Source organism: Pectinophora gossypiella, chromosome 20 (assembly GCF_024362695.1).
Source record: "Pectinophora gossypiella chromosome 20, ilPecGoss1.1, whole genome shotgun sequence".
Lineage (NCBI taxonomy): Eukaryota > Metazoa > Arthropoda > Insecta > Lepidoptera > Gelechiidae > Pectinophora > Pectinophora gossypiella.
The window spans coordinates 10,798,004-10,825,478 of NC_065423.1; the positions used below are offsets into that span (position 1 = coordinate 10,798,004).

The window sequence follows — 27,475 nt, forward strand, 5'->3', positions numbered from 1 at the left end:
ATAAGAGACGCCACGAGCATTTTTTGACCTAGTTATACAACGTTGCATACAATACTTTTTCTACGACGACGTAATTTTAAATGAAACAAAAATTTTCCAATTTATTTTCCAACGCGCGGGAAAATGGCGGCAAATGTATACTTTTTTTTTATAGTATATCTATGGCACCAAACAAAGTAAAGGTGCCAGTTTCCAGGTCAAAAAAAAAAAAAAAACAACAACAATGCTTTTTTGGCGACATTATAGTACAGTTACACTTTGTAAACAATGCTTTTATAGGCCATAGAGCATACACTTTTTCAAAGAGTTTAATTATGTATGTACTTATATTAGACTTTTTGGTTATTTAAATGCCAGATTAAAGTAGAGGAGTAGAAAAATTAAGTTTAAGTCCATCTACAAACAACAGTAACAGGTGGCAGGTGGAGTGAGAAGATCAGCGGATGATGAATGCCATCAGCAGAGCGACAAAGGAATATTTAGGTGATACGAGACCAAAATACAAAACAGCCTCCGTGGTCTATGGTTAGAGCGTTAGGCTCACGATCTGGAGGTCCGGGTTCGATTCCCGATGGGGACATTGTCGAAATCACTTTGTGAGACTGTCCTTTGTTTGGTAAGGACTTTTCAGGCTAAAATCACCTGATTGTCCGGAAAAGTAAGATGATTCCGTGTTTCGGAGGGCACGTTAAGCCGTTGGTCCCGGCTATTAGCCGTAAAAACACCTCCACCAACCCGCATTGCAGCGTGGTGGAGTATGCTCCATACCCCCTCCGGTTGATTCATTTACTCATTCTTCCTAAAATTGAGCTGTCAATCATCCGTCCCTTTCCTTTTCGGCGGATAAGAAAATGACAGGTTTAACTTAAAGTAAAATTAGGAGGTGTCTGCAGGAATCGGGGCCACTAACCGCGTAAACTTAAAACAATGTATAAATCAGATTAAGTCACTCAGAAAAAATGTATTTCATGAGCGATAGCACTAGCGTGCTTCGTGGCCCCATCAGAGATTGACTCACGGGGATCAATGTCACTCGCCGTGTTGACGTCACGTGCCGGCACCGCTCGGTAGAGCCTAACGGGTTGATTAACAGTCTAGGTAGACATCGGATTTGATCCATCAGAAAGTCAGAGTGACAGTTGTCAGAACAGTACATGCTCCTGTCTCTTTCGCACTAGGCTGTGTGTTATATTTCTGTCCTGCTGTCATTCTAATTATCCTATATTTAACGAGGCCCATATTGTCCAACGATGTTAATTTCGGTGGACAAGGGGGAATAAAAAAGGCCACATCATGTGTGATGTATGACATGATGTTGAATAAACATTTTCTCTCTCTCTCTCTCTCACATCGAAGCAATTCATCTAAAAAAGCACTGTTGTTATTTGGCATTTGTTTGCATTGCGCACTTGCTTTTATATGCGCAAATGTCAAATCGCAATATTGCCTTCGGTGTGGCCTTTTTATCCAACTTGGTACTTATCTGTCAAAAATAAAATAAAACAGAAAAACTTCATATCGAAACTTACTGAAGACTAGGCAGCATGGTCTTATGATCTTAGCCTGACCCACAAATGGGCAAAAGAAAAAAAAATCATATCGAAACTTCGTCGAAAGAAAACAGACTTCGTCGAAAGTCAAATTTCAAAGTTATTATACATTAAAGTAAAAAAAAGCGATATAAAAAGAACCTTCGATAGTTAATTAATGATAATTAAAATCAAATTAAATAACTGATTTTGATTTTTGACAGATTTCAATTGTAGAGCGAAACTGAAAGTTACAAAATAGGTCTGCAGAACCCCAGCACGAATTTACCTACCATGAATTATCATAATAAAGAATGGTATATAAATGTATGGGAATCTGAACAGCGCCACCACGGATGGTAAGCGAACTAAGTGAACTCCCATACATATTCACTCGAAATTGAAACGAGAGCAAATTGGGTTACCACTGTTACCAGAGGGTTTAGAAAGGCGACATTGAAGAATTCATCTAAAAAAACAATATTGCAATTTAACATTTGTTTGTTTTTTATAAATTTGTTTTTTTAATTAAGATGGCATTGCTCTTGACCCCATTCTTCCACGAGGTAAAGAAGGGGTCGACGGTGGAGCGAGCTTACCCAGAAGATGCCTATTCACCCGTGACTTAAAAGACTCCAGCGGGCTTAGCACCGTAAGCACGCGACTCTTTCTCGCCGCGACAGAAATCATCTGTCTTTTTCTGTGCAGTACTGTGAGAGAGTGACGGGTGACGTATGTCGAGGTGAGAAAGACTCGCGCGCTTACGATGCTAAGCCCGCTGGAGTCCTTTAAGTCACGGGTGAATATGCAGGAAACACCAACGCCGGCAGCTCATTCCATTCCTTAGCTGTGCGCGTTATGAAGGATCAAAAAGTGTGTGTGTACGATATAAAAGTAAGTGCAAAATGTCAACAAAAGACAAATAGCAATATTGCTTTTCGGTTGAATTCGAAATAGGCCTTTAAACCCCCAGATCAAACAATGATCAAAGACAATTCATTCCTTAACGTCAACGCTTAACCTTTAACCAGCAAGCGAACCTTATACTAAATTATGCTTTGTTGTCATCAGGTCTCTTAGCAGTTGTCCCAGGATTCTCCATCAGTCAATGTCGAGGCTCTTGAAGCTGCTAGTGAAGCTCGCGAACATTCCCTTACTGGGCTTCTTAATTCGCTTCTTTTCATCAACCTTGAATTGCTCGGACTCTATCAGCCATTCTCTATAATTCTCCTCCATATTCTTCCTTTGTTCCTCGTGTAGTTGCTTAACTGGGGCGATAGGGCCGCCGTAGTCTTCTGGCAAGAGTTCTTTGTCGACAACCGACTCGGGCCCTTCGGAGGAGAAGTGGAGGAGGTTGAGCAAGTTGGAGTGGATCAAGGGCTTGACGAGACACATCACTTGGTTGATGAAGGAGACGGTGTGGACGACGTGGATCTTCTTCAGGCGGCAAGGGTGCGCGTTCTGGAAGCGACAAAGTTTACCGATGAGGTTTTTAATCACGCTAATGAAACAGTAGATAATTAGTTGTACTTACTGCATTATTGAGCAAGAGAAGTGTGTCAGGTTCGAAGCAAATGTCTATAAGTCTATATATTCTATAGTCGGTGAAATAGGCGTGAATTAATGTTAGTAAACGTATGTATTGTGCCGTCTGTTGTTAATGAAGGACTTTCTAGGCTACGTTCCTCAAAAACCATATAGATGGCGCTGTAAAGATTCTTCGTTTAACCTTCTAATTTTATGGATAACAGACATACCTATGCATAATTTATCTTTGTTGTCGGGACTCTTTTTATTACATCAAGGCACAATTACATCTTTTCCTAATTTTGTTTGATTCTTACTTCGATCATAATATACATAATATCGAAGGTATTCTATGTATAATTGTAAACTAAGTTATACCGACACGTTTCATATGTAACCCGGGGTAATCCATAATAATAATTAGCTTTCTTGTTACCTACTTAAAATATCCTCCTAAGGCCCACGGCCCTACTAGTAGTACTAATCCCATTGTTTAACAATTGTGTCTGGAAATCCGGGCCTTAGGAGGATATTATATCACTACTATGTATACTATATAGGTAAGCTGTTGATTACCTGAACAATAAATAAATAAACTACTAATTTGCAGAACAATTAATCACAATGAAGAGACCCACCTCACAGCACAAGGCCGTTATTGTAAATAGGTATTTCTTTGAATAATTAGTTGGCAATGACACAGTAGATTACATGTTGCAATACAAGTTGATAGGTCATACTTGTTGCGTACATGACTAATGTACGCACAACATACAACTATGCGCGTACAACTTTTTAATTCTTTTTTTGTAATGACTTATTGTAGATTTGCCGCAGATGGCATTAAATACTTGGCCGGACAAATGGGGAGCGCTGAAGGCTCTCACCCGGTACAACGTTTAAGATAACAGGCCTGAGGGTGCCCAGTTGGGCGCGAACCTCGGCTCAGGTCGTCGTCTGAGAGGGAAAATATTTGAAAGAATTAATCGACCTAGGGTCGATAGCGATAAGCGCTGATTGAGGGAAATCGTCGACCACGCCGTGTCGGTATTGGGATCCTGAAGTGTTTGGTATCGCGAGCTGATTGGCTGTCTCTATGGCTAGATTAATCAGGTCGTCGGGATCGTATATTACGTCCTTCGATAATAATTCCTAGTTCACAGATGTGGCATTCCGCTATTGTTCTAGTTAAAATAATAATAATTGTTATGTCTTATAATAATATGTGTTTGTTTCAGTCGAATTGGTTTTTACTGTAATGGCTGAATGTAAAACTGTAAAAATAAAGTAAATAAGTAAATATATACCACCATGCCATCCCACTCGCGTCAGAATACTACAGGGCGGAAGGCAAGAGGAGAACCACTGCCCTATAGTTTTCCCTAAAAAAGTAGCATGGAGAATGCTACACAGACAAGAGTGCGGCTCTTAAATTAGTGATGATGATGCATAAATACATCGAAACTACGAAAGTTTCCTAGGACAAACTTTCCAGGGGTTGACCAAGGGTACTTTCTAGAAGTGGACATGGAGCTTTCCAAGGGCTGACTAAGGTTACTTTCTAGGGGCGGAATAACGGTACTTTACAGGGGTGAACTAAGGGTGCTTTCCAAGGATGGAGTAAGGGTATCTTCCAGGGGTGGACTAAGGTTACTTTCCAGGGGCGGACTAAAGGTACTTTTCAGGGCAGATTAAGGATACTTTTCAGGGGTGGAATAGATTACTTTCCAGGGGTGGACTAAAGGCGCTATCCAGAGGCGTACAAAGAATACTTTCCAAGGTACTTTCTAAAGTACTTAGTGAAAACCCTAGATATATTTTAAGGCTAAAAAGATATTTTTTGGAGGAATTTACTCTGCTATAATTTATTTCTGTGGCGAAATGTCTTTAACAATAAAACGGCCTTAATTAGAATACCTTTTTCACATTTTAAGCCGGTTCTCTAAACTCCTTCAACCTTTTCTGGTTTATACCTACGACAAAGATAAAAGAAAGATCGACAAACCTGGATGTAAAGCATGAAGGCTCGTAAAGCAGGCAGTGTGACCCTGGTCAAGTGGCCAAGACTACATCCTTTCATGTCGAAGATGACGATATAGCCCTCAGAGAGGTGATCCTCCGACAACTTGATGTCGTTAAACATACAGAACACACGCACGGCGTCGGCGAAGTTCAACTTGCTGTAGTCAAACTCAGACAGACGGTACAGCAATACATGGTAACCCTCTGTTGTCTGGTTGGGAAGTGCCACCATGTGCCTGGAATGGAAGAGAAAATACGCTTTTAGTTTGCATCGAATATAAAGGCATACGAGTATCCAAGAGCTTCATTCATGCTGCTGCAGCCAAAAGTCTTCTTCTATCGTGTGGGTTGTGAGCAATATCATGTGCAATAAAAGAGCAAAAGTTCAGTCACTGAGCCCAGCGAATATTTGTAAACAACAGCAGACAACAACAGTAGTGAAATTATATATTGTTTTAAGTTGACGCGGTTACTATCATAATTAAAACACATAATAACGGGTTCTTACCGCGTTTAAAGCAGGGATATGAGACTCCTGATCATCGTCGTCCCGTGATCATGGCACTTGCAACAGTGTCGAAATATCGGGAGTCTCATATCCCTCCTTTAAACGCGGTAAGAACCCGTTAGTATGTGTTTTAATAGTGGTGAAATTAGTTGTAGTATGAACCATTAGTTATCATAATTATAAAATTTATATTTTTGTAGGTGTTTTTTGTCTATTCTTCTTCTATCGTGTGGGTTGTCAGGTGGATTACCAACCCCATCAACCCTGGTGTCAGGTTTACTATTGCTAATACGGCTAATAGATCATTGAGTCGCCAAAGGCTGATATGACTCCTGTAACGACTACGTACTTACATCAGTAAGTAGTAACCGGGACCAGCAAGTTATTCTCATCAATGACACGAGTTTGGCTTTTGTTACCTATTAAGTAATTACTTTTGTTTTCCTATAGGTAAACGCACGAGGAAACAGGCCAAACAACTTTGTCAAGGTAATGCGATAAAATATTCCTTTGTTTGCATAAAACTCTTGCATTTCTGTTATAAAACGTATTCCCAATGTACCAATACGATTAACGGGTCAAAAGTTCATAACATTGCGTGCTTGCATACTTAGGGTGGCTTGCCTTACGCAAGCCACCCTTAATGTTAATTATAAAATCGATTTGCGATTTGTATACTTAAAAATAGATAAAACGAGTTATTTATGTTTTTTGTAGAAATATCTTTTGTAACTACTTATTTTAGTATAAAAGTATATACAGGCTGTTAGTGACATCGTAACGAATACTCAGGGGGATGATTCAGACCATGATTCTGGGTTAATATCAAGTGGAATTTTTCGTCCCAAAATTCATAAAAATTATTGTTTTTTTTTTAATTATTTTTCGATCCAAACTTTTGCGACGGAAAATTCCACTTGATATCAACTCAGAATCATGGCCTGAATCATCCCTCAAACTTTTCGTTACGATGTCACTAACACCCTGTGTATAAACAGCCTATATACGTCCCACAGCTCGGCACACGCCTTTCCTCAATCAACCGGAGGGGGTATGGAGCATACTCCACCACGCTGCTCCAATGCGGGTTGGTGGAGGTGTTTTTACGGCTATTAGCCGGAAAATTCCACTTGATGTCAACTCAGAAGCATGGTCTGTATCATCCCTCAAAATTTTCGTTACGATGTCACTAACACCCTGTATTCTTGACAATATTCCATGAAAAATCATCATCTTAATGGTGGAAAAAAGTACTCACGTGATATCCAAGATAGCTTTATTCCTCGGTGAGAGCGGGTCTCGGTTGGCGAACAGATCGGGCGTGTTGGCTCTGAGGGTGAAGTAACTCTCAATGGTATCCTTCGTCTCCTTCACCTTGTAGTAGTTGGAGTGAAGGAAGAGCGTCACGTACTCATCTGATATGTACGGCAGGTGTGGCTGGCTCTTCATCCTGGAAGGAAAAAGAAACGGATTCAAATTAAAATTCAAAAATATCTTTATTCAGTAGGTAACATATTACACTTTGAATCGTAATTTTTTATATAACGCACGTCTCATCCGACTAAAACTACTGCAGCGTCTCACAACCTGTATAGCCGGGGGAAAGAAGCTCTAACAGACAAGAAGCTTATCGAGACTGGCAATAAGGGACTTTTCAGGTTACGTTTCCTGACAAAAAATGTGATGGCGCAGTTTAAATTTATCGTGATAATTACCTACATAAACAGCCTATATTCGTGTTTCAAGTCGTGATTTTATGTACTTATGTACTCTATCGAAAGTTAAACAGTTCCGCCTATAAAGAAGTGTTACCTAAACCATCTATTATTGCGAATATAACAGCTTCACAGCTAATTTATGTTAGTGTACCAGCGCAGCTCATTGGAGTGCGGAAAGAATTTTAACAGCAAACTGGTTTCATGAAATTTCAGCTGTTGCCTAAATGTAGCTTGTACTTCGTGTATTTCACGAATACTTACGAGTTACCTTATTGGAGCATAACGGTGGAATTATACCAATGTAACATTACCTGTAAATATTGTTGTATCATTCAACACTGTTTTTGCTACTGTGCTTTTTTTAACGTGACTTAACCTATGGCATTCACTACTAAGTGGATACCACCACAGCGTTCCCCATTTGTCCCGCTAAGGTGGTCCGGTATTTCTACCGGACTTTCAAGACAACAGGCCTGAGGGTGCCCAGTTGGACGCGAACCTCGCGCGAGTCTGAGAATGGCGAAAGGATAGAAAAGGGTAGTTTCCAATCAAATCAATTCATCTAAGAAAGCAATATTGCAATTTGACATTTGCGCATATAAAAGTGCGCTATGCAAACAAATGTCAAATAGCAATATTGCTTTTTAGATGAATTGCTTCGACGTGGCCATTATAACCCCCAGTTTATTTTTACTAAGCGTCAAAACATGAAATTACTTACAATGGAATTTGTATAAAAAAGCAACCTGTGACGTCATAGAAAAACGTAACAAAATTTCGCACTTATTATTACATTTGTCTTTATCAAAATTCATATAAATAAATAGAAAAAAAAAACGTTTTGTCACCTTTACATTTGCTTTATTTATTTTATTTAATTTATTTAGGTAAGTACACATACTTACAGCAATACATAATGATTTTTTTACAGACAGCATTTTAAATAGAAAGACTTGCCTTAATTTAGTAATCAGAATTTCATAATTTATCTTTGACCTAGGAAACTACCCAATTGCTTCAGCAAACAACGTTTTTTCCAATAAGTAAGTAAATCACGGGAATCGAAACAAAACAAAAATAAACAGTTATAAATTCAAATTCTAATACTTACACAATAAAATTAAAATTTTATAATGTTTTATTATTATAAGCCGTTGGTGTACTTACCTTTTTTATAAATAAATAAAATAATTTTTGAACATGGAATTTAGCATTCGTTGGTATTCTGAAATGTGATAATTGGCGAGGGACATTAAGAAAATAGAAGCACTGGGTCTAAAAAGACCATATCCAATCAATTCCATTTGACATTTTTGCGCATATAAAAGTATGTGCGCAATGCCAACAAATATCAAAAAGCAATAATATTGCTTTTTTACGTGAATTGATTATTAACAGTAGGCCTGGCATTTTAGAGCGTTTTGGGCGCTCTGCCTCAGTGTGGCGCGCTGGAGGAGATATTCTATTTATAATAAGCTGGTATCGTTTTTATTAGACCATTTTTTTTTTAAAAAAAAGCCATTGTCTATTAGCAGTTCCTGTAAGTAACGTCTTTATCCTAAATAAAGATTTTATTTATCTATCTATCTACCGAAGAAAAGAGAACCATATTGAAGACTATAGAGAACCGGAGAGGAAATATGATTGGCCACCTCATACGACACCATTCATTTATAACAAACATTCATAGAAGGAAAAATTGAAGGGAAGAGAGGAAGGGGTAGACCTAGGATAACATTTATGAAACAAATAAAAGAGAAGGTGCAGGTCGTGTCGTATCGGGAGGTGAAGGTTTTGGCGGGAAGAGGAGAGGAATGGCGATTACACCACGGACAAGAGCGCAGCTCTTAAATAGAGAGAGAGATCTATCTACCACTGTATCCTCTTATGAGCTCTGAGCCGGGAATAATTGTAAATGTTCGAGTTTGTATAAGTATAACGCGTTCACACAAACCACCCACCCTCCACCTAACAGCAGTGGACAAGCGTGGTGGAGTATGTTCCATACCCACTGCGTTTGATGGCCTGAGCCCAGCAGTGGGACGTATATAGGCTGTTTATGTTCACACTGAAATTCGCGCGGCTTCATACAAACTCCCTTTTCCCGGTCCACAAAGTCACGATGACTAATATGTATACACTTTGAAACCATGTCACATTAACTTTTTTGGCAAATTAAACCGTTAGTCTCATTAAATGTCAAATATGATAGTGCGACAGGGTTCTAAAGTGGGTACATGATATTGCTCATGACTGTACCACCTGTGTTAGCTTGGAGCTTTATACAACGGCGTAGTAGAGATAGTGACCACGCCTCTCTTCTTAGAACCAGTTTCGTCTGCGGGCTGTGTAGAGGAAGGTATTCTGAAGGTACTTGTGACGTAACCGCCTAAACCCGTTTCTCGAACCTTCACCTACACCGCTATTCGGCCGATATATTTTCGTACCAAAGAGCTTACTTAGGCACTAGTGATAGATAGATAAAATCTTTATTCAGTAGGCTCTGCACGACAACTGCGCCGCGCGCGGGTCGAATTATATTGAATCTTTCAACCAATAGCCGTTTAACATCCATCTACTTACGTAGATAGCATTCGTATCGTTTATTGGTCGAAGCGCTCGATATAATTCGCGCCGCGCGCGGCGCGGTTGTCATGCAGACCCGGCAGGTGTAAGACGTTACATTAACTTCTTAATATTGAAATTTGAACATATTTAATAAAATGTAAATAAATGTAAGACTTAAAACTAAAAAGGGTACTAGCTCGGCTGATGTCGTATCGACCCACATGAGGAGCAATACGACGCCGATTTTTAGCCAGACCCTCAAAAAACTACACACATGCATAGCGGTCAAACACATAACCCTTCTTTTTTTCGCCGGGTAAAAAGTAAACAGTCTTGTAATCACTTAAAGCTCTGCCCACTACATTGGGGATTACGACCGTGGCTTTATTTTTGGAAGTATATAAAAAGTACATATATAAACTCACGTCTATTTCCCGCCAGGGTAAGCAGAGACTATGGAATCAAAAGGTACATACCACTCTCTGATCTGTTGTATCTCCTCATCGTAGCCTTCTGGCAGCGGCTTCAGCCCCCGCATGAAGGGGTGTGAGTACTTCGTCGCCGCCATACTGCGCGCACACACCTTACCACCGCGTCTGCAATACAATGCATTCAAAATTAAGAGCGAAAGGTACCTAAAGCTGTAAGTGAAAAAAGTTGTGGATTTTTTTACAAACTTTGGTTAATTTTATAAGTAATTTGGTTTTTTTTCCTTCGAGTTGGAGAAAGGCAGTCGCTTTTGTAAAAACCGGTCTTGTCAAATCTTTTTTTTTTGACGTGGCTTGTTGTAGATTTGCCGCAGATGGCATTAACTACTTGGCCGGACAAATGGGGTGAGCTGAAGGCTCTCACCCGGTATAACGTCTAAGACAACAGGTTTGAGGGTGCCCAGTTGGGCGCGAACCTCGGCTCAGGACGTCGTCTGAGAGGAAGAATATTTGAAAGGAGTGTCAAATCTTCAGGTTTGGTAAGCTAACCGGGAAAACGGGATAATACTAGGAATATGATGATCATCATCATCTACTTAGCGTCTATAACACTTTTTTTGCTTCGCCGCAGTCGGTTAAAAGTGACGAATCCTATCGATCAACGGCCGTTATCATCATCGAAAAAAACGATTTTGTCAAATATCATGGCATCAAAACATTCCTTTGATCACGGATCTAAAACTTGATTCCAATGTATTAGTCATAATTTGCATACGCACCTAAACTCACTTATTATTAGATTCTTATAATTAATTCTCTAACCTATTTTAAGTACATACATAATACACAATATAACATACAAAACATAATAATATTACAATATTACATAATATTCAATATGGATCATTATGGATCTACCTACTCCACTCCAATCTCATCAGTCCTCCCGTGATCATGGCACTTGCAACAGTGTCGAAATATCGGGAGTCTCATATCCCCATTTAAACGTGGTAAGAACCCGTTATTATGTGCTTTAATTATGATAATAACCGCGTAAACTTAAAACAATGTATATTCAATATCTGCTATACTTAAAGGTTGCCTGGAAGAGATTGCTACTTAGCAATAAGGCCGCCTATTGTACTAATTCTATTTCTCTTTTGTTTTGTATTTTGTTTTTCCTGTTTGTGCAATAAAGTATTTGTTATGTTATGTTAAGTATAGTTTCTAATAACTAGGCACTTTGTGCCTTCCCACTTGTATAGACCTCTCACACCATGCGCGGTTTGCTGGAAGAGATCTCTTTTAGAGATAAGTCCACTTTTCGTATCTATTTTTATTTTTGTCATTATCAACTATACTAATGTGTACAATAAAGAGTTTATAACTACGTACGTACTTTTAATTATTTATGTATATTAAGAAACAAACGGTCATTTACATGAAAGTATTACATTATGGTAATTAGTTTAGACCTATAGTTTCCTTAATTAATTATAATTAACAACAATGTGGTCTGTAACTTAAATTACTTACTACTTCCATTTTAATTTATCTAGGGTAGTTTACTTAAATAAAAAATAATAAATATACAATAACAAAAGATTAAAGAACAAACAATATGGATAATCAGTGTTGCCCTCTGGGTAAATTTTCACTGAACCCTGGCCTTTTTTGAACTGCGGCACCCATATACCTTTATGTTTTCCAACTACTTAAATATTAATGTTAATGTGTGTAAGGTAAACGCTCCTATTACCGCCAGGTTAAGCTATGCTCTGATTACCTCTCAGAAATTAAGTACTTCTGTATTTGCTAGTGCAGCTTATTTATTTTATTTGTATTGTTATGACTGTCTTCTGCTAAATACATCAATAATTTTTAATTTTGAGTGAATATTTTGGATAAAAAATAAATTTATGTCCGAAAACCCACTTTTCTCTATTACCGCCACATGAAATGCGGTTACTTTCTATTACCGCCTTTGCTGCATCGAATACCGCCAACCAGATATCTAACCTAGTTATTCAGGTACAATAAAATACTTTATTTTAAAAAAAGGTTGTTTTAATACCATAGATACATAGATTGGGAAGGCACTGTCTCTCAAAATACAGGTTCACCTAGTTTGAAAGACAGCGTTCCAACAAAAACTGTAAACGAACTGTTTTCAATAAACTTTATAAATATTTTTTTATTAAATGAATAAAATTATGACATAAATTACAGAAAAATCTTTTGGTTTCTTAGATTTATATACGGGTCGTTCTTCTTTTTTATCGACAATGATCTGTCCTTCGTTCTGCTTCTGATAAGTTATGTTTTAGAATTTTATTTCATGTTTTGATTGTCCAAAAATATAGTTATCTTATTATACTCAAAATACAAGCAAAATACTAATCGGTTCCTCAATTAGTTATTAACGTAGCTTGATCGTTTTTCACAAAATTCCGTGACAGAGTGGTAAACTGAAATGCTGTCTCCGATGAAAAGGGCCACTCTGTCACAATATTTTTTGGAATGCGCCTGCAAAGAAAAGTATGTTACCAAGATAAAGAGAACCACTAAATAGTCCTCTACAGACACATCTTTATATGATGTTTTAAAATATTTATTGCCGTTATAATTTTAAAGATGTTAAATCCGATAAATCGAGAAAATGTCTTTTTATTGTCGATAAAAAAGAAGAACGACCCATACATAATCGACGTCTGTCTCTGTCCATCCGTCTGTCTCTGTCTATCCGTCTGTCTCTGTCCGTCCGTCTGTCTCTGTCCATCTGTCTGTTTCTGTCCGTCCGTCTGTCTCTGTCCGTCCATCTGTCTCTGTCCATCCGTCTGTCTCTGTCCGTTCGTCTGTCTCTGTCCGTCCGTCTGTCTCTGTCCATCCGTCTGTCTCTGTCTATCCGTCTGTCTCTGTCCTTCCGTCTGTATCTGTCCATCTGTCTGTATCTGTCCATCTGTCTGTCTCTGTCCGTCCGTCTGTCTCTGTCCGTCCGTCTGTCTCTGTCCGTCCGTCTGTCTCTGTCCGTCCGTCTGTCTCTGTCCGTCCGTCTGTCTCTGTCCGTTCGTCTGTCTCTGTCCGTCCATCTGTCTCTGTCCGTCTGTCTGTCTCTGTCTGTCCTTCTGTCTCTGTCTATCCGTCTATCTCTGTCCGTCCGTCTGTCTCTGTCCGTCCGTCTGTCTCTGTCCGTCCGTCTGTCTCTGTCCGTCCGTCTGTCTCTGTCCGTCCGTCTGTCTCTGTCTATCCGTCTGTCTATCTCTGTCCGTCCGTCTGTCTCTGTCCGTCCGTCTGTCTCTGTCTGTCCGTCTGTCTCTGTCTGTCCTTCTGTCTCTGTCCGTCCGTCTATCTCTGTCCGTCCGTCTCTCTGTCCATCCGTCTGTCTCTGTCCGTCCGTCTGTCTCTGTCCGTCCGTCTGTCTCTGTCCATCCGTCTGTCTCTGTCTGTTCGTCTGTCTCTGTCCGTTCGTCTGTCTCTGTCCATCCGTCTGTGTTTGTCCGTCCGTCTGTCTCTGTCCGTCCGTCTGTCTCTGTCCATCCGTATGTCTCTATCTGTCCGTCGGTTTCGGTATGTCCGTCCGTCTCTGTCTGCACCGTACCGTACCTAATAATAGAATAAATGAACGATTCACAAACGAGTTTACGTTCTTGAATAATGCATCACCCTGTATATAAATCATAAGAGGGAATCTATGGTGGCGGTAATAGAAACATGTATGTAATTTCTGTGTTTCAATTTCTGCCACATAAAAATTAGCGTTAAGAAAACAAATAAATATTCAAAATGTATATAAGTATATAATAACCAGTTTCAAAGCATATTTTAATTAATACATAAAGTATTTAAATTAGAAATTCATAATTACTTCAACTACTTGTTCAAACATTTCTTAAAAGAATACATTAACTTATATGCAGCACAGGATACTTGAATTCCACCAAATGTGTGGCGTTAATAGATTTTAATATAGTTCATGAACCATACTATAAAATAAGATGATAACATTATGAATGATTGGGCATGTTACCTTAAATAACTAAAAAATACAAAAATCGATAGCCGCCATAGGTGGCGGTAATAGAACCAAACTACAAATGTATGCTTCTATCACCGCCACATTTTAAAACTCAAATTAATTATTTAAAACTAACACAAATATCAAATATAGCATGCTTTCTCATTTCTAAAACGTACTAAGATGTAGTTACAATTACTAAAATGAAGAAAAATATGTTTCATAGGACACAAAACCTTAAGAAAAAAATATTGTATGCTTATGCATTTCAGTAGTGACTTGTATGGAGCGCTTTGCTTGCGCGGACACTGCACACTTACAGACCAATCATAAATTAGACTGTTGTTGCCAACGCTCAGGGGTATGCTCGTTTCATGGTCAATTAATACATGTATCTTTTGACATTTGAATCAAATTTCTATCTCAGACACAATCCAAAATATCCGCAATTTAAAAAAGGTGGCGGTAAACGATGTCGATTTTTGGGTGGCGTTAATAGGAGCGTTTACCTTATATTTTAATGTTGTAAATGTATATGTGTGTCGTAGATTTTACCTAAATAAACTTTATTATTATTATTATTATTATGATTCCAAGGTCTAAGGTCTTACTTAATCACAAAGGTAACTTTGTGATCCCCAGTTTGGGTGTGGCGTTCTGGAAAGCACCTCTTATTTAATTATTAAATAATAAAATTATTATGTTAATTACGTTTCGTTGTCGTTACTGATTTGTTAACGAATATTATACGAATAAAAAACAACAGCCTCCGTGGTCTAGTGGTTAGAGCGTTAGGCTCACGATCTGGAGGTCCGGGTTCGATTCCCGATGGGGACATTGTCGAAATCACTTTGTGAGACTGTCCTTTGTTTGGTAAGGACTTTTCAGGCTTGAATCACCTGATTGTCCGAAAAAGTAAGATGATTCCGTGCTTCGGAGGGCACGTTAAGCCGTGGGTCCCGGCTATTAGCCGTAAAAACACCTCCACCAACCCGCATTGGAGCAGCGTGGTGGAGTATGCTCCGTACCCCCTCCGGTTGATTGAGGGGAGGCCTGTGCCCAGCAGTGGGACGTATACGTATATAGGCCGTTTATGTATTATACGAATATATGTTTCTGGCAACACTGGTGTTGGTATGTACCCGAGTAATGAAAAAATAAGCAATTATCAAGTTACAGCAGTACAACGCCATCTATATTGTGTTTCCCCCAAGGTCCCCCCCCCCCCAAAGTCCCTCATTTTCTCACTTAGAACGGAACTGGGACATTCAGATCCTAAGCCGTACGTTGTAATCACTAGTGTTGGAAGGCTAATACTTGAAAAGTAGCCGTCAAACAGAATTGAAACCTCTACATTACATGAATAACAAACGTAGGAGGGTGAAGCGAAGCTTGGATGAAGACGCTCAGAGAGTGGAGCAAATTGTCGACAAACTTTACGATGATATGTCTGAGAGGGGCCAAAAAGTGAAGTACCGACGCAGGATATTCACCGGACCAACCGCGACAAAAACAAAAGAGGTTAGTAGTTTTACGGTCACGAGCATTAATATGTATACACTTTGGTACCATGTTACATTAACTTTTTTGACAAATTGAACTGTAAGTCTCACTAAATGTCAATTATGTTAGTGCGACAGAGTTCTAAAGTGGGTACATTATATTGCTCATGACATGACCGTACTTCAATACACACCTACTCGCGTCCAACAATCAAATAAGTAATTTAGTAGTAGACTTCCTTTTACCTATCCTTTCCGTGAAGTTAATTATGCGTATTTCTCTAAACAACAATTATTCTAACTAGAGTTGGAACTACGCAACCGCGTAACCGAAAATAACATATACTTATCCGAAAAAAGTCCTAACCTAATCAGCAGGATTGGGGGGGTTAAAAAGGCCACATCTAAAAAGTAATTATTGCTATTTGACATTTCTTGACAATGCGCACTTACTTTTATATGAGCATATGTCAAAATTTCTTTTTAGATTATTTGCTTCAATCCGGCCTTTTAAGATCCCCAGTTCTTCAGAAAATCAATAAATAAATGTATTTTATATTGTAAACTTGACCTTCGATTCGAAAAAAAATTAAAATCAAATTCAAATTTGATTTTTTTGATCTCTAAGTTGTCCTAAGCTGCTAAAAATTACCTAAGCTTACTAAAATAATAACTACATAGTATAAAACAAAGTCGCTTTTTCTGTCCCTATATCCCTATGTACGCTTAAATCTTTAAAACTATGCAACGGATTTTGTTGCGGTTTTTTTATTAGATAGAGTGATTCAGGAGGAAGGTTTATAATAATATGTATAATAACATTCATTAATTAGTGGAGAAATACTGTTATTTTTGAGGATTTAATGTGATGTCGTAAATAATTTCATTTTTTCCTCAGCATTGCACCCGAGCGAAGCCGGGGCGGGTCGCTAATATCATATATGCCTGTACGAGTCTTTTTCAAAGGAGCGTTTTATTTTTAAGGCTGTTGTGTTTTTATGAACTAAAAAAAAAATAATGTAGACCCACAAATCCGAAATTTCATATCCGTAACATCCCCGCTTTAAAACAGCAAACTTTAAAGTTAGGTAAATGACTGCTAATTACTAAAGGAAATTTAATGAAATATATCACGCAACGTAGATACTGAATTTCAAGAATATTACGCCTATCGACGGGTTATGTGTAGAACCAATAATAGATATCTACTCTATCAAATAAGTTTCTCATTAAAAAAAACAATAACTTCCGAATCAGAATTTAAATTAAGAACTTAGTAAGTAAGTAGGTACTTTATAGGTTACTTGACAAGGTCTCAAATGAGATACTTTTTTCTTTGGAGTTTGTAAGGAAATACTGTCTTGTGACGTCATCAGAAAAGCGGTCAAACATCGTAAGTACTCATTATTACTTAATTCATAAATAAAATTCGAAAATAAGTCGAAAAGTAAAATGAGATTGATTTTTGATCATGTTAGACTGGCTCCTATTTCTAGATTAGCATTTTATGATTTATCTTTGGCTCAGTTAAATACCCTATTGCTGAAAATGGAAATTAATTAGCTTTCGTTTGTAATCGGAAATACGATGATTGGTGAAGTAAGCATGTAAGTTGGCATTAGAATGGAATGGATAGTTTTTTGAAAAACATGACAGTTTGTATGACATGAAACCGCGAAGGAAAACGGCCTACTTGACGGCCTCTGTGGTCCAGTGGTTGAGCTTTGGACTCACGATCCAGAGGCCCCGGGTTCGAATCGCGGTAGGGAGATATCACAAAAATCACTTTGTGATCCCTAGTTTGGTTAGGACATTACAGGTTGATCACCTGATTGTCCGAAAGTAAGATGATCCGTGCTTCGGAGGGCACGTTAAGCTGTTCGTCCCGGTTATTTACTGATGTAAGTGAGTAATGGTTACATGATTCATAATTCATTTATTCGCCTTAAAAATGGTAGGTACTGTTTGCAGATGGTCAGCATTTAGCATTAGGTCAACATTTTTAGTTATGAAAATTATAATTATATCATGCAAATAATAATGACAAGAAGATATTAAATTAATAAACTAAAATAAATTAATAAATATAACAATTATTCTTTCCAAATCAAAAAAGTAATTCATTACAAAATATGAGCCATGTCAGGGGCCTTTGGCGGCTCAATCATAACCTTGACACGAGGGTTGATGAGGCTGGTATTCCGCCTCACAACCCACACGATAAGAAGAAGAAGAAGCGGAGGAAAAGCTAGTTATCTATATCTTTCTCACATGTAGATATAATTAAGTATAATTATTATGGAATTGCATCATTTGCCGTGACTTGCACCGCCACCTAGGTGTTCGTCAGCGTAATTGCAGTGTTCAATGATGATTGAAATTAATAATAATCAATTTAACAGATATCCATCTTCGACTTATATAAATATAGATACATATACAGGGTGCTAGTGACATCGTAACGAACACATTGAGTGATGATTCAGACCATGATTCTAAAAATGCTGCACTTTTGGAAATTAATGGAAAAAAAATTTTGCTAAAGGTAACCACGTCAGAATGTGATCTTTCGAAATGGCGGTTACTTGGTTTTCATACATAAATAAACTCACGCCTATTTCTCACCGGGGTAAGCAAAGCCTGTAGAATTCCATTTGCTTCGATCCTGACACACTTCTCTTGCTTCCTCCACATTCATCAATCGCTTCATACACGCACGCCGGTTCAGAGTAGATAATACTAAACCTTTTCTAAGGACATCTCCAATCTGGTCAATGTAAGTACTTGGTTTTCGTTTTCACTATATAAAATATCTTTATTAGCCGACGACGCGTATTTTAATTAAGTAACACTTTATTAGCCTACTGGTTGAGCGTTGGGCTCATGATCCGGAGGTCCTGGGTTTGAATCCCGAAGGGGACATTTCACAAAAATCACTTTAGGACATTACAAACTGATCACCCGATTGTCTGAAAGTCAGATAAACCCTTCGGAAGGCACGTTAAGCCGTTTCTCCCAGTTACTTACTACTTACATTTAGTATGTTAGTATGTCGTCATTACATAAGCGTCATCAGGGGCTTTTGGGGGGTCAATAACCACTCGTTCCATTTTTGTTTCTACAAATTATCTCGAGCGTAGGTTAGGACAGCTGTGCTGTTTAACAGACTACTCTGGACGCCATCCCACTGGCGTCAGATAGAGTACTGCGGGGTGGAAGACAAGAGGGAAACCACTGCCCTATTTTACCTTAAAAAAGTAGCATGGAGAATGCTACATCGATAAGAACGTAGCTCTTTTAGTGTGGTGTTTACTTGTGACTCTGTCCACCCTAGTAGGGATTATGGTCGTGAGTTATGTAGTAATGTATGTCATGGCATGTTCTGCTGCCTTGACCTTAAGGTCAATACCTGATGCAGGAGGTAGGTTTAGGTATACTACCGTTCGGCGTTCGTTACATTACATTGTTGGAATCAAGCCTCGATAGATTACTAAGTAGACAGCCATTTACGAAGATGTACAGTCATGAGCAATATCATGTACCCATTTTAGAACCCTGTCGCACTATTACATTTGACATTTAATGAGACTTACGGTTTAATTTGTCAAAAAAGTAATGTGACATTGGCCTCGATTGCTGCAGACACCTCAGTTATATCTATCATTTTCTTATCCGCCGAAAAGGAAAGGGACGGGTGATTGATAATTGTTAATTTTATAATGAATGAATAACCCGGCCGAATAAAATATGCATCTCGCTGGTTTGCAACCCGTTCGACGTGTGCTGTCAACTTAATTCTGTCGGGTTATTGGCCAATTTAAATATTCCTGCCTAAAATTGACGTGTGTTCTATAAATTTTATGCCTGTCGATTACCCGTCCCTTTCCTTTTTGGCGGATAAGAAAATGACAGATATAACTTAAAATAAAATTAGTTGATGTGTACTGGAATCCCGCATTGAAGCGGCCTGGTGGTGATGCTCCATACCCCCTCCGGTTGATTGAGGGGAGGCCTGTGCCCAGCAGTGGGACGTAGATAGGCTGTTTATGTTATGTTATGTACTGGAATCGGCACCATTGTTTCAAAGTGTATACATATGTAGTAGACATAAAAAAACTTAGAAACGCAATATGCGTAAGCAGTTAAAACATGAGCAGAAAAAAACAAACTTAATGTAAAAAGACTTGCGGTTGGATCTACGGCACATAATTTGGCTCCAACGTAACCGTTACGTACTTACGTTGCCAGTTACGTGACTAGTGGTCACGCATTAGAGTGCAGCGGTGTGGTACGAGACATGCGCAGAGATTCACACAATCTTCATTTAGCTTCATATTCATTTACTAGTTGTTTTAAGCTTGTTATTTCTACTTACCACTTTACTCCACAATTAAAAACAAAACAAACACATCTTATAAGTAAAACACCTCCTCCAATGCGTCACATCGAGGCAAAGTGCCCAACAGGCTGGCTTTACTAGTTCTTTATTTTTGACACCGTGTGAGAGCTCAGCGCTCCCCATTTGTCCGGTCAAGTACCTAGTTAACGCCATTTGCGGCAAATGTACAATAAGTCACGTCAAAAAAAAACTTTTTTGCTCTCATCATTAACATCATCAATTTAAGAGCCACGCTCTTGTCGGTGCAGCATTTTCCATGCTACTTTTTTAGGGAAAAATAGGGCAGTGGTTTCCCTCTTGCCTTCCGCCCCGCAGTACTCTGTCTGACGCAAGTGAGGTGGCGCCCAGAGTAGTCTATTACAAAGCCATACTAGGACTCCTGTCCTCCGCCTCTGAATAGTACTGACAGTTACTGCTGCCCTCTGTCAGGTTCCAGGTTACGGTTCCTGTGACTTGCCCCTTCCGTCCTGCATTGCCGTACCGATGGCTCCCATCTTCGCCTCTGCAACCGTTGAGGTGTTCACCTGTATCCCTGGTTTGCTCTTACCGGGACAAAATTTAACACAACATGCCTGAGGGTGCCCAGTATGGAGTAAAACGTGTCTGTAAAAGGAGTCGTCTGAAAGGATTATATTTGAAAAAACGAGTAGGCCGATAACGGTAAGCGCTGAATGAAGGAAATCGGCGACCACGCCGGTGGGGCTGAAGTGTTCATCCGTCAGTCCAGCGGCATGTCGTAAAATCCGACAGAAGGATTACGGTGTCCTGGACGATAAGTTGATTACCTTGTCACCGTAATCATATCGGTAAGGTTAATCGACCACGCCGGCGGGATTGATATATCGGGGCACATGAAGGACCCTTCCTACAACACCTTGTTTTACACAGATACTACACATTGATGCGCATCTGCGCGTGACGTCTGACACCCATACGATTGAGGACTAAAGTAAGACCGAGGGAGTGAGGTAAACGTAGCTCAGCCGCTGGTGGAGAGCGGAGAGTTGCCGTTCTATACGTAATTATTCCTTATTCTATGATCGGGGTCCTGAAGTGTTTGTTGTCGCGATCTGATTGGCCGGCTCTATGGCTAGAGTAATTCGGTCGTTAGGTCACCTGCACCTGTCATTTTTTTTTTGACGTGACTTATTGTAGATTTGCCGCAGATAGCATTAACTACTTGGCCGCACGAATGGGGAGCACTGAAGGCTCTCACCCAGTACAACGTTTAAGACAACAGGCTTGAGGGTGCCCAGTTGGGCGCGAACCTCGGCCCAGGGCGTCGTTTGAGATGAAACATATTTGAAAGAATTAATCGACCCCTGCGGGTCTATAGCGATAAGCGCTGAATGAGAGAAATCGTCGACCACGCCGGTGGGGTCGGTATCGGGGTCCTGAAGTGTTTGGTGTTGCGAGCTGATTGGCTGCCTCTATGGCTTTGCACCTGACAGACGACACACACATGATACACAAAGCGACATAAAAAAATAAAAATAAATGACATCTGCACTGACTTCCGACTTCGCCAGTTATAAGTAAGGTTCAAAACCGATTATATTATAAAATCGAGTAAGTAATCGATTATATTGCTGGTTACTAACAATATGTCAGCAAAAAACGTAAAAGTCATTATGCAGCAATGAGGTACTTTTTTATGTTGTTATTTCTTAGAATAGGCTACTTTCCAACTAGTCAAATCAGTTACTTTTTACTAAACGTCAAAACACGAAATTACTATGGAATTTGTATGAAAAAGCACACTGTGACGTCATAGAAAAACGTGATAAAATGTCGGACTTATTATTACGTTTTTCTTTTTTCGTTAGTTTTAGATGTCTCTTTATTTAGCATTCAGAATTTCATAATGAATCTTGAACCTAATACACGACCCAAGTAAGGATTTAACTTCCATGTAGAATTAAGAAAATAATAATTTTGTATTTAGAATGTTTGATGACCCAAAAAAGAATTGTGTTTTTCTTTTTCTCCAATAGGATGGTTGACTGTTTTAGCCGACATCGTTAAAGCAAAAATTTATTTATTTATTTAATAAACACACGTAACAGGTTACAGACACAAATCAAAAATAATAGACTTTTTGAGGTTCAGACTGTAGCCCAACTAAACGTTAGCCGTTATTTGCAGATAGCCATTGTCGTATGCCAAAGATTTTGCTTACCACATACGACCACGACTATCTCCTAAACATCACTATTCGGAAGAATTTCAGAGAAATATTCTTACCTGTTTTCTTGTTTCATAATTTTTAGCGCGTGATTTTTCCGTAATCGAATTTTCGTTTTTAAACGTGAGTATATATTTTTTTCTTTTCATCAATTTACTCGCGTGAATATACTGAAGATAAAATTGGAATCCGTTTACCAATATTGTGACTATCAAGTGATATATCTCTCATCTCTTTCGCACTAGACGTACTATATCTCTGTCCTGCTGTCAAGCTAATTATGCTACGTTTTACAGGGTATAATTAGGTGGAATGACAGTCACGGCCATACAACACACACGAGAAGGCAATAGAGATAATCTTTTACATAACATAACATAAGCAGAGGTAACTACGTCCATCGCAAGATCATCTGATGAACACCTCACCGAGCTTTCTGTTCGACACAACTTATTTCTCTTAGAACAGACAAACGGAAAGCTTAATAATAGAAATCTCTTCCAGCAGACCAGGAAAGAAACAAACTCGAACCAGAACCACCACCTTCAGAACCAGATTTTAGGACTTCTTATCAAAAGAAGAAGAAGAAAAAATATTTATTCGACATACTTATTGTTTTAACATAATTAACATAAAATAATACAGTTATGAATGTATGCCGAAACGGTTCCACCTCAGCATAATGCCATAGCCTAGACTATGACGCTGGTACGACATACTGCATACGACAATGGCTATCTGCAAATAACGGCTAACGTTTAGTTGGGCTACAGTCTGAACCTCACAAAGTGTATTATTTCATAAGATTTGTGTCTGTAACCTGTTACGTGTGTTTATTAAATAAATAAATAAATAAAAGCGACTGCAATTTATCTCAAAGTCTGTAAAAAATCTTTCAATTTAAGTATTTAATTGTATACTGAGGGGATGGTTCAGACCATGATTCAGAGTTGATATCAAGTGGATTTTCTTGTCGGAAAATTCATGAATAGTGTCTTTTAAAATTATTCTCCGTTCCATACTTTTGCGACGGAAAATTCCACTTGATATCAACTCCGAATCATGGCCTGAATGATTCCTTTCGTTACGATGTCACTAACAACCCGTATACGAATACTTAAGTGTTGTATGTATTGAGTTACTTATAGATAAAGAACGTCTAAGGCCCTGTGCCGAGGTTTTTCTTGCAGCTTCTTTTCCCCGGCTATACAGGTTGTGAGAAGCTGTAGTAGTTTTAGGCGGATGAGACGTTCCTTATGTAAAAATTGACGATTAAAAGTGTAACTATGTTACTTACTGAATAAAGATACCTACTCGTATTTTTGAATTTGAATTGAATATGTAACAATTGCACTTTAAAAGAAAGTCATGATTCTTGATGGTCCTAATTAGTAACGTTACACGTTGAAAGTGGTTTTAATTATCTACCAATTAATGATAGATATTAATTAACATCATAATTATCTCTCATAATACTTCTATGCTGGACTGGGGGAGAATAAAAATCATCAGTTCAGCTGCTTATCTTCCCGGGCATGTCGTAAAATCCGACAGACGGATTTTGCGTTTTCTAACATGATAAACAATTGTTACGGGCGATAACGACCTCCGTGGTCCAGTGGTTGAGCGTTGGGCTTACGATCCGGAGGGCCCGGGTTCGAATCCCGGTGGGGACACACCACAAAAAATACTTTGTGATCCCTAATTTGGTTTGGACATTACAGGCTGATCACCTGATTGTCCGAAAGTAGGATTTTTTGGTTCCGGTTATTATCTAAATAGATGTAAGTACCTAAATAGTCGTTACTAATTAATGATGCAAATAAGTAGTCGTTACATGAGCCATGTCAGGAGCCCTTGGCGGCTCAAAAATAACCCTGACACCAGGGTTGATGAGGTTGGTAATCTACCTCACAACCCACACGATAGAAGAAGATGGGAGGCTGATCCCTTGTCATCGTAGGGTTCATCATATCCATCTTAGGACTCCGTGTCGAAAGCAGTTGCTAAGTGCCTTTTGCTTAGTTGTGGCTCTGCCCATCCTTTTAGGGACAGCGGGCGCGAGTTTGTGAACATAAAATTATTAAACTCAACCGCAGTAAGTACTTACCTTAACAATTAGATGTTTACCCGTTTTTTTATTCACTCGCTTCACATGAAATAGGTATTTTGTTTCGTTAAGTACCGTGTAGTCCCACGGATTATTATTAAATGTAATTATACTTTGTAGGAGGCTTCTTCTTTAGGGTTCCGTAAGTCAAAAGAGTAAGGAGCTCGGTGGCGCAGCGGTTAACGCGCTCGGTCTGCGATTGTTGAAGTTAAGCAACTTTCGCAAAGGCCGGTCATAGGATGGGTGACCACAAAAAAAAAAGTTTTCATCTCGAGCTCCTCCGTGCTTCGGAAGGCACGTTAAGCCGTTGGTCCCGGCTGCATTAGCAGTCGTTAATAACCATCAATCTGCACTGGGCCCGCGTGATGGTTTAAGGCCCGATCTCCCTATCCATCCATAGGGAAGACCCGTGCCCCAGCAGTGGGGACGCTAATGGGCTGATGATGAAGTCAAAAGATAGAAGACTGAAAGAAGAAATTTTTAGACGGTTGTTTTGGATTTCTACTTCAAATTGACGTGTATTCCATAAATTTTATGCCTGTCGATTACCCGTCCCTTTCCTTTCCAACGGATAAGAAAATGACAGATATAACTTAAAATAAAATTAGATGGCGTCTGCAGGAATTAGCACCAATTTGGTCTTAAAATTAATCTTATGGTTAAGTCCCACCAAACTCTATCCACCAACCAACAACCAACCAACTCTATCTCTATCCTATCTTAATGATCACACCTTCCGCCCCATAACCCAGCTTCTACATTCATGAGATTATCAAATAGCATTCACCTGGCCGGGAGGCTTCAATCTTGGCAACTATGTCCAGAACCCTTCATCGACTGATTTATTCCGTTCTCAGAACTCGTCAAATTAAAAAAATATAGGTATCGAGCCGGTCATTGTTCGACCGATACATAATTTTAATATAATATACTTACATACCTAACATACGAATTATTATATCTATTTACCTAAGTCCCACTGGTGGGCACAGACCGCCCCTCAATCAACTAGAGGGGGATATGAAGCATACTCCACCACACTGATGTTCCATTGCGGGTTAGTGGAGGTGTTTTTATTAAATAAGTACCTAATAATAATTAGTTATACTTAAAGCGGCAAATCTACTGCAAATGGCATTAACAGCTTGGCCAGACAAGTGGTGAGCGCTAAGGGCCCTCACCCGGTACGAAATTTAAGACAACAGGCCTGAAGGTGCCCAGTTAGGCGCGAACCTCGGCTAAGGGCGTCGTTTAAGTGGATTGTATTTGAAAAAAATCGACTCAAGTGGTTCGATAGCGGCAAGCGTTGAATGAGGAAAATCGCCGACCACGCCGGCGGGGTCGGTATCGGGTCGGTAGCTGATTGGCCGCCTCTATGGTAGAGTAATCGGGTCCTCGGGATCGTATATTACGTCCATCAGACGCCGATACTTTTCAGTAACGTCCCTAAGCGGGATGTCGCAACTACCAGGGTGGTGCAGAGCATAATCGAAAAAAACGTTTTGAATTTATAATAAATAAATAATTGGCTACATTTCAGTTATGTCTTATGACGAATGTTGCCTCAAAAAGGTTGCCTGAGAAAGATCGCTTTTATCGATAACACCCTACCAACCTGAGTGTTTTAAGATGTTTTGATTTAAGTAATTGTTTTTTGTAAGCAATGAGTGTTTTGTTAAAGCTTGTCCATATAAATGTTATGATTGCGAAGTCTGTCTGTTCTGAACCGATTTAGATGAAATGAAATAAAATTTATTCGCTCTAGAGTGGTCAAAAGATCTTAAATATATATTGTAACAAAAAAGTCCATGACTCAACTATATACTATATAGCGTGCGAAAATGAATGTTAAATAATTTATAATTAAAGGAACATGCATTAAATCTAGAAAATCAAACGCTATGTTGTTTTTTTTTTGCGTGAACAAAGCAATAAACTACACATTTAGTTCCAAATTCAAATTCTGATAAGTACCTACACGATATATCTATATAATTGACAATCGTGAAAATAGGGTATCTGACTGGGTCAAAGACAAGTTACCTATAAAATGCTAATCTAGAAATAGAAGCCAGTCTAAGATGACCAAAAATCAATCTCATTTTAATTTTCGAGTTATTTTCGAATTTTATTTATGAATTAAGTGACAAATGAGTACGACGTTTGACCGCTTTTATTTGTGACGTCACAGCACAGTGTTTCCATACAAACCCCAAAGAAAACTTTCGTTTTGACGTTTCGTAAAAAGTACCTCATTTGACTAGGTTGTCAAGTAGCCTATTAGCTGTATTCGGAAATGCGATCAGTGATGTGTCGTTCCTGGATACGTTTCTGAAAATTGGAATAATCACGACAGTAAAAAAGCACAAAAGTGATGTGAAAAGAGGTTTATTACCTAGCCTTTAGGCAGATAGGATCATAGAACAAAAACTAGCAATTTGAAAAAATAAAACAGCCAGGAATTTTTAAAACAGGAACACTCCCGGAACGGCACATAAATGAATGCGATGATTGCCAAGGGACGTAGAATATAAACTAAACATTAAGACTTTAAAAAAATAGAAGCACTGTATAGGTAAGTAAGGTTATAATTACAATACTATCTCACTACGTAGATACATACCTATCTAGTCCACGTATTGATATTCTTTATGCAAGTGAAAATGAACACCGAAAGTTATGTCAACAAAATTGTTTTCCAACTTTCTTACGACATCATTAAAATTCTGTAAAATTTCCCTTTAACAGTAATTGAAACTAAAAGAAGCATAAGGAACTATTTAAAGTAACTAGTAAGTATAATCTTAAACTTACGTATAAAAATATCCTCAAATAAGCGATAGTTCACAGAACGCGAAACTGTAAGGGCACTTTCTCAGTAGCGTGCGGTACGGCTGACGTCCGAACATCGACTAACTGTTAGTGGGTAACTGCACTTGCTGACTAGCGGCAACCTTGTCCAGC

General features: G+C 38.8%; 2 protein-coding genes across 2 annotated transcripts in view; both read right to left on the reverse strand.

Moving 5' to 3' along the window:
* The window catches only part of LOC126376242 (serine protease gd-like), a 115,090-nt gene extending 92,253 nt beyond the window's left edge, over nt 1-22,837 (reverse strand). The window contains exon 1 of the mRNA XM_050023532.1: nt 22,823-22,837. The gene's annotated coding sequence lies outside the window, so the exon portion shown is untranslated. The remainder of the gene's footprint in view (nt 1-22,822) is intronic.
* On the reverse strand, nt 384-27,424 carry LOC126376294 (retinaldehyde-binding protein 1-like). Its single transcript, XM_050023615.1, has 5 exons — nt 27,326-27,424; nt 10,349-10,468; nt 6,845-7,036; nt 5,062-5,314; nt 384-2,990 (listed from the first exon to the last, which is right to left on the reverse strand). Exons 2-5 carry the CDS (start codon nt 10,438-10,440, stop codon nt 2,631-2,633), a joined length of 897 nt encoding a protein of 298 aa, XP_049879572.1. The 5' UTR covers nt 10,441-10,468; nt 27,326-27,424; the 3' UTR covers nt 384-2,630.
* Between the last annotated feature and the right edge of the window lie 51 nt (nt 27,425-27,475).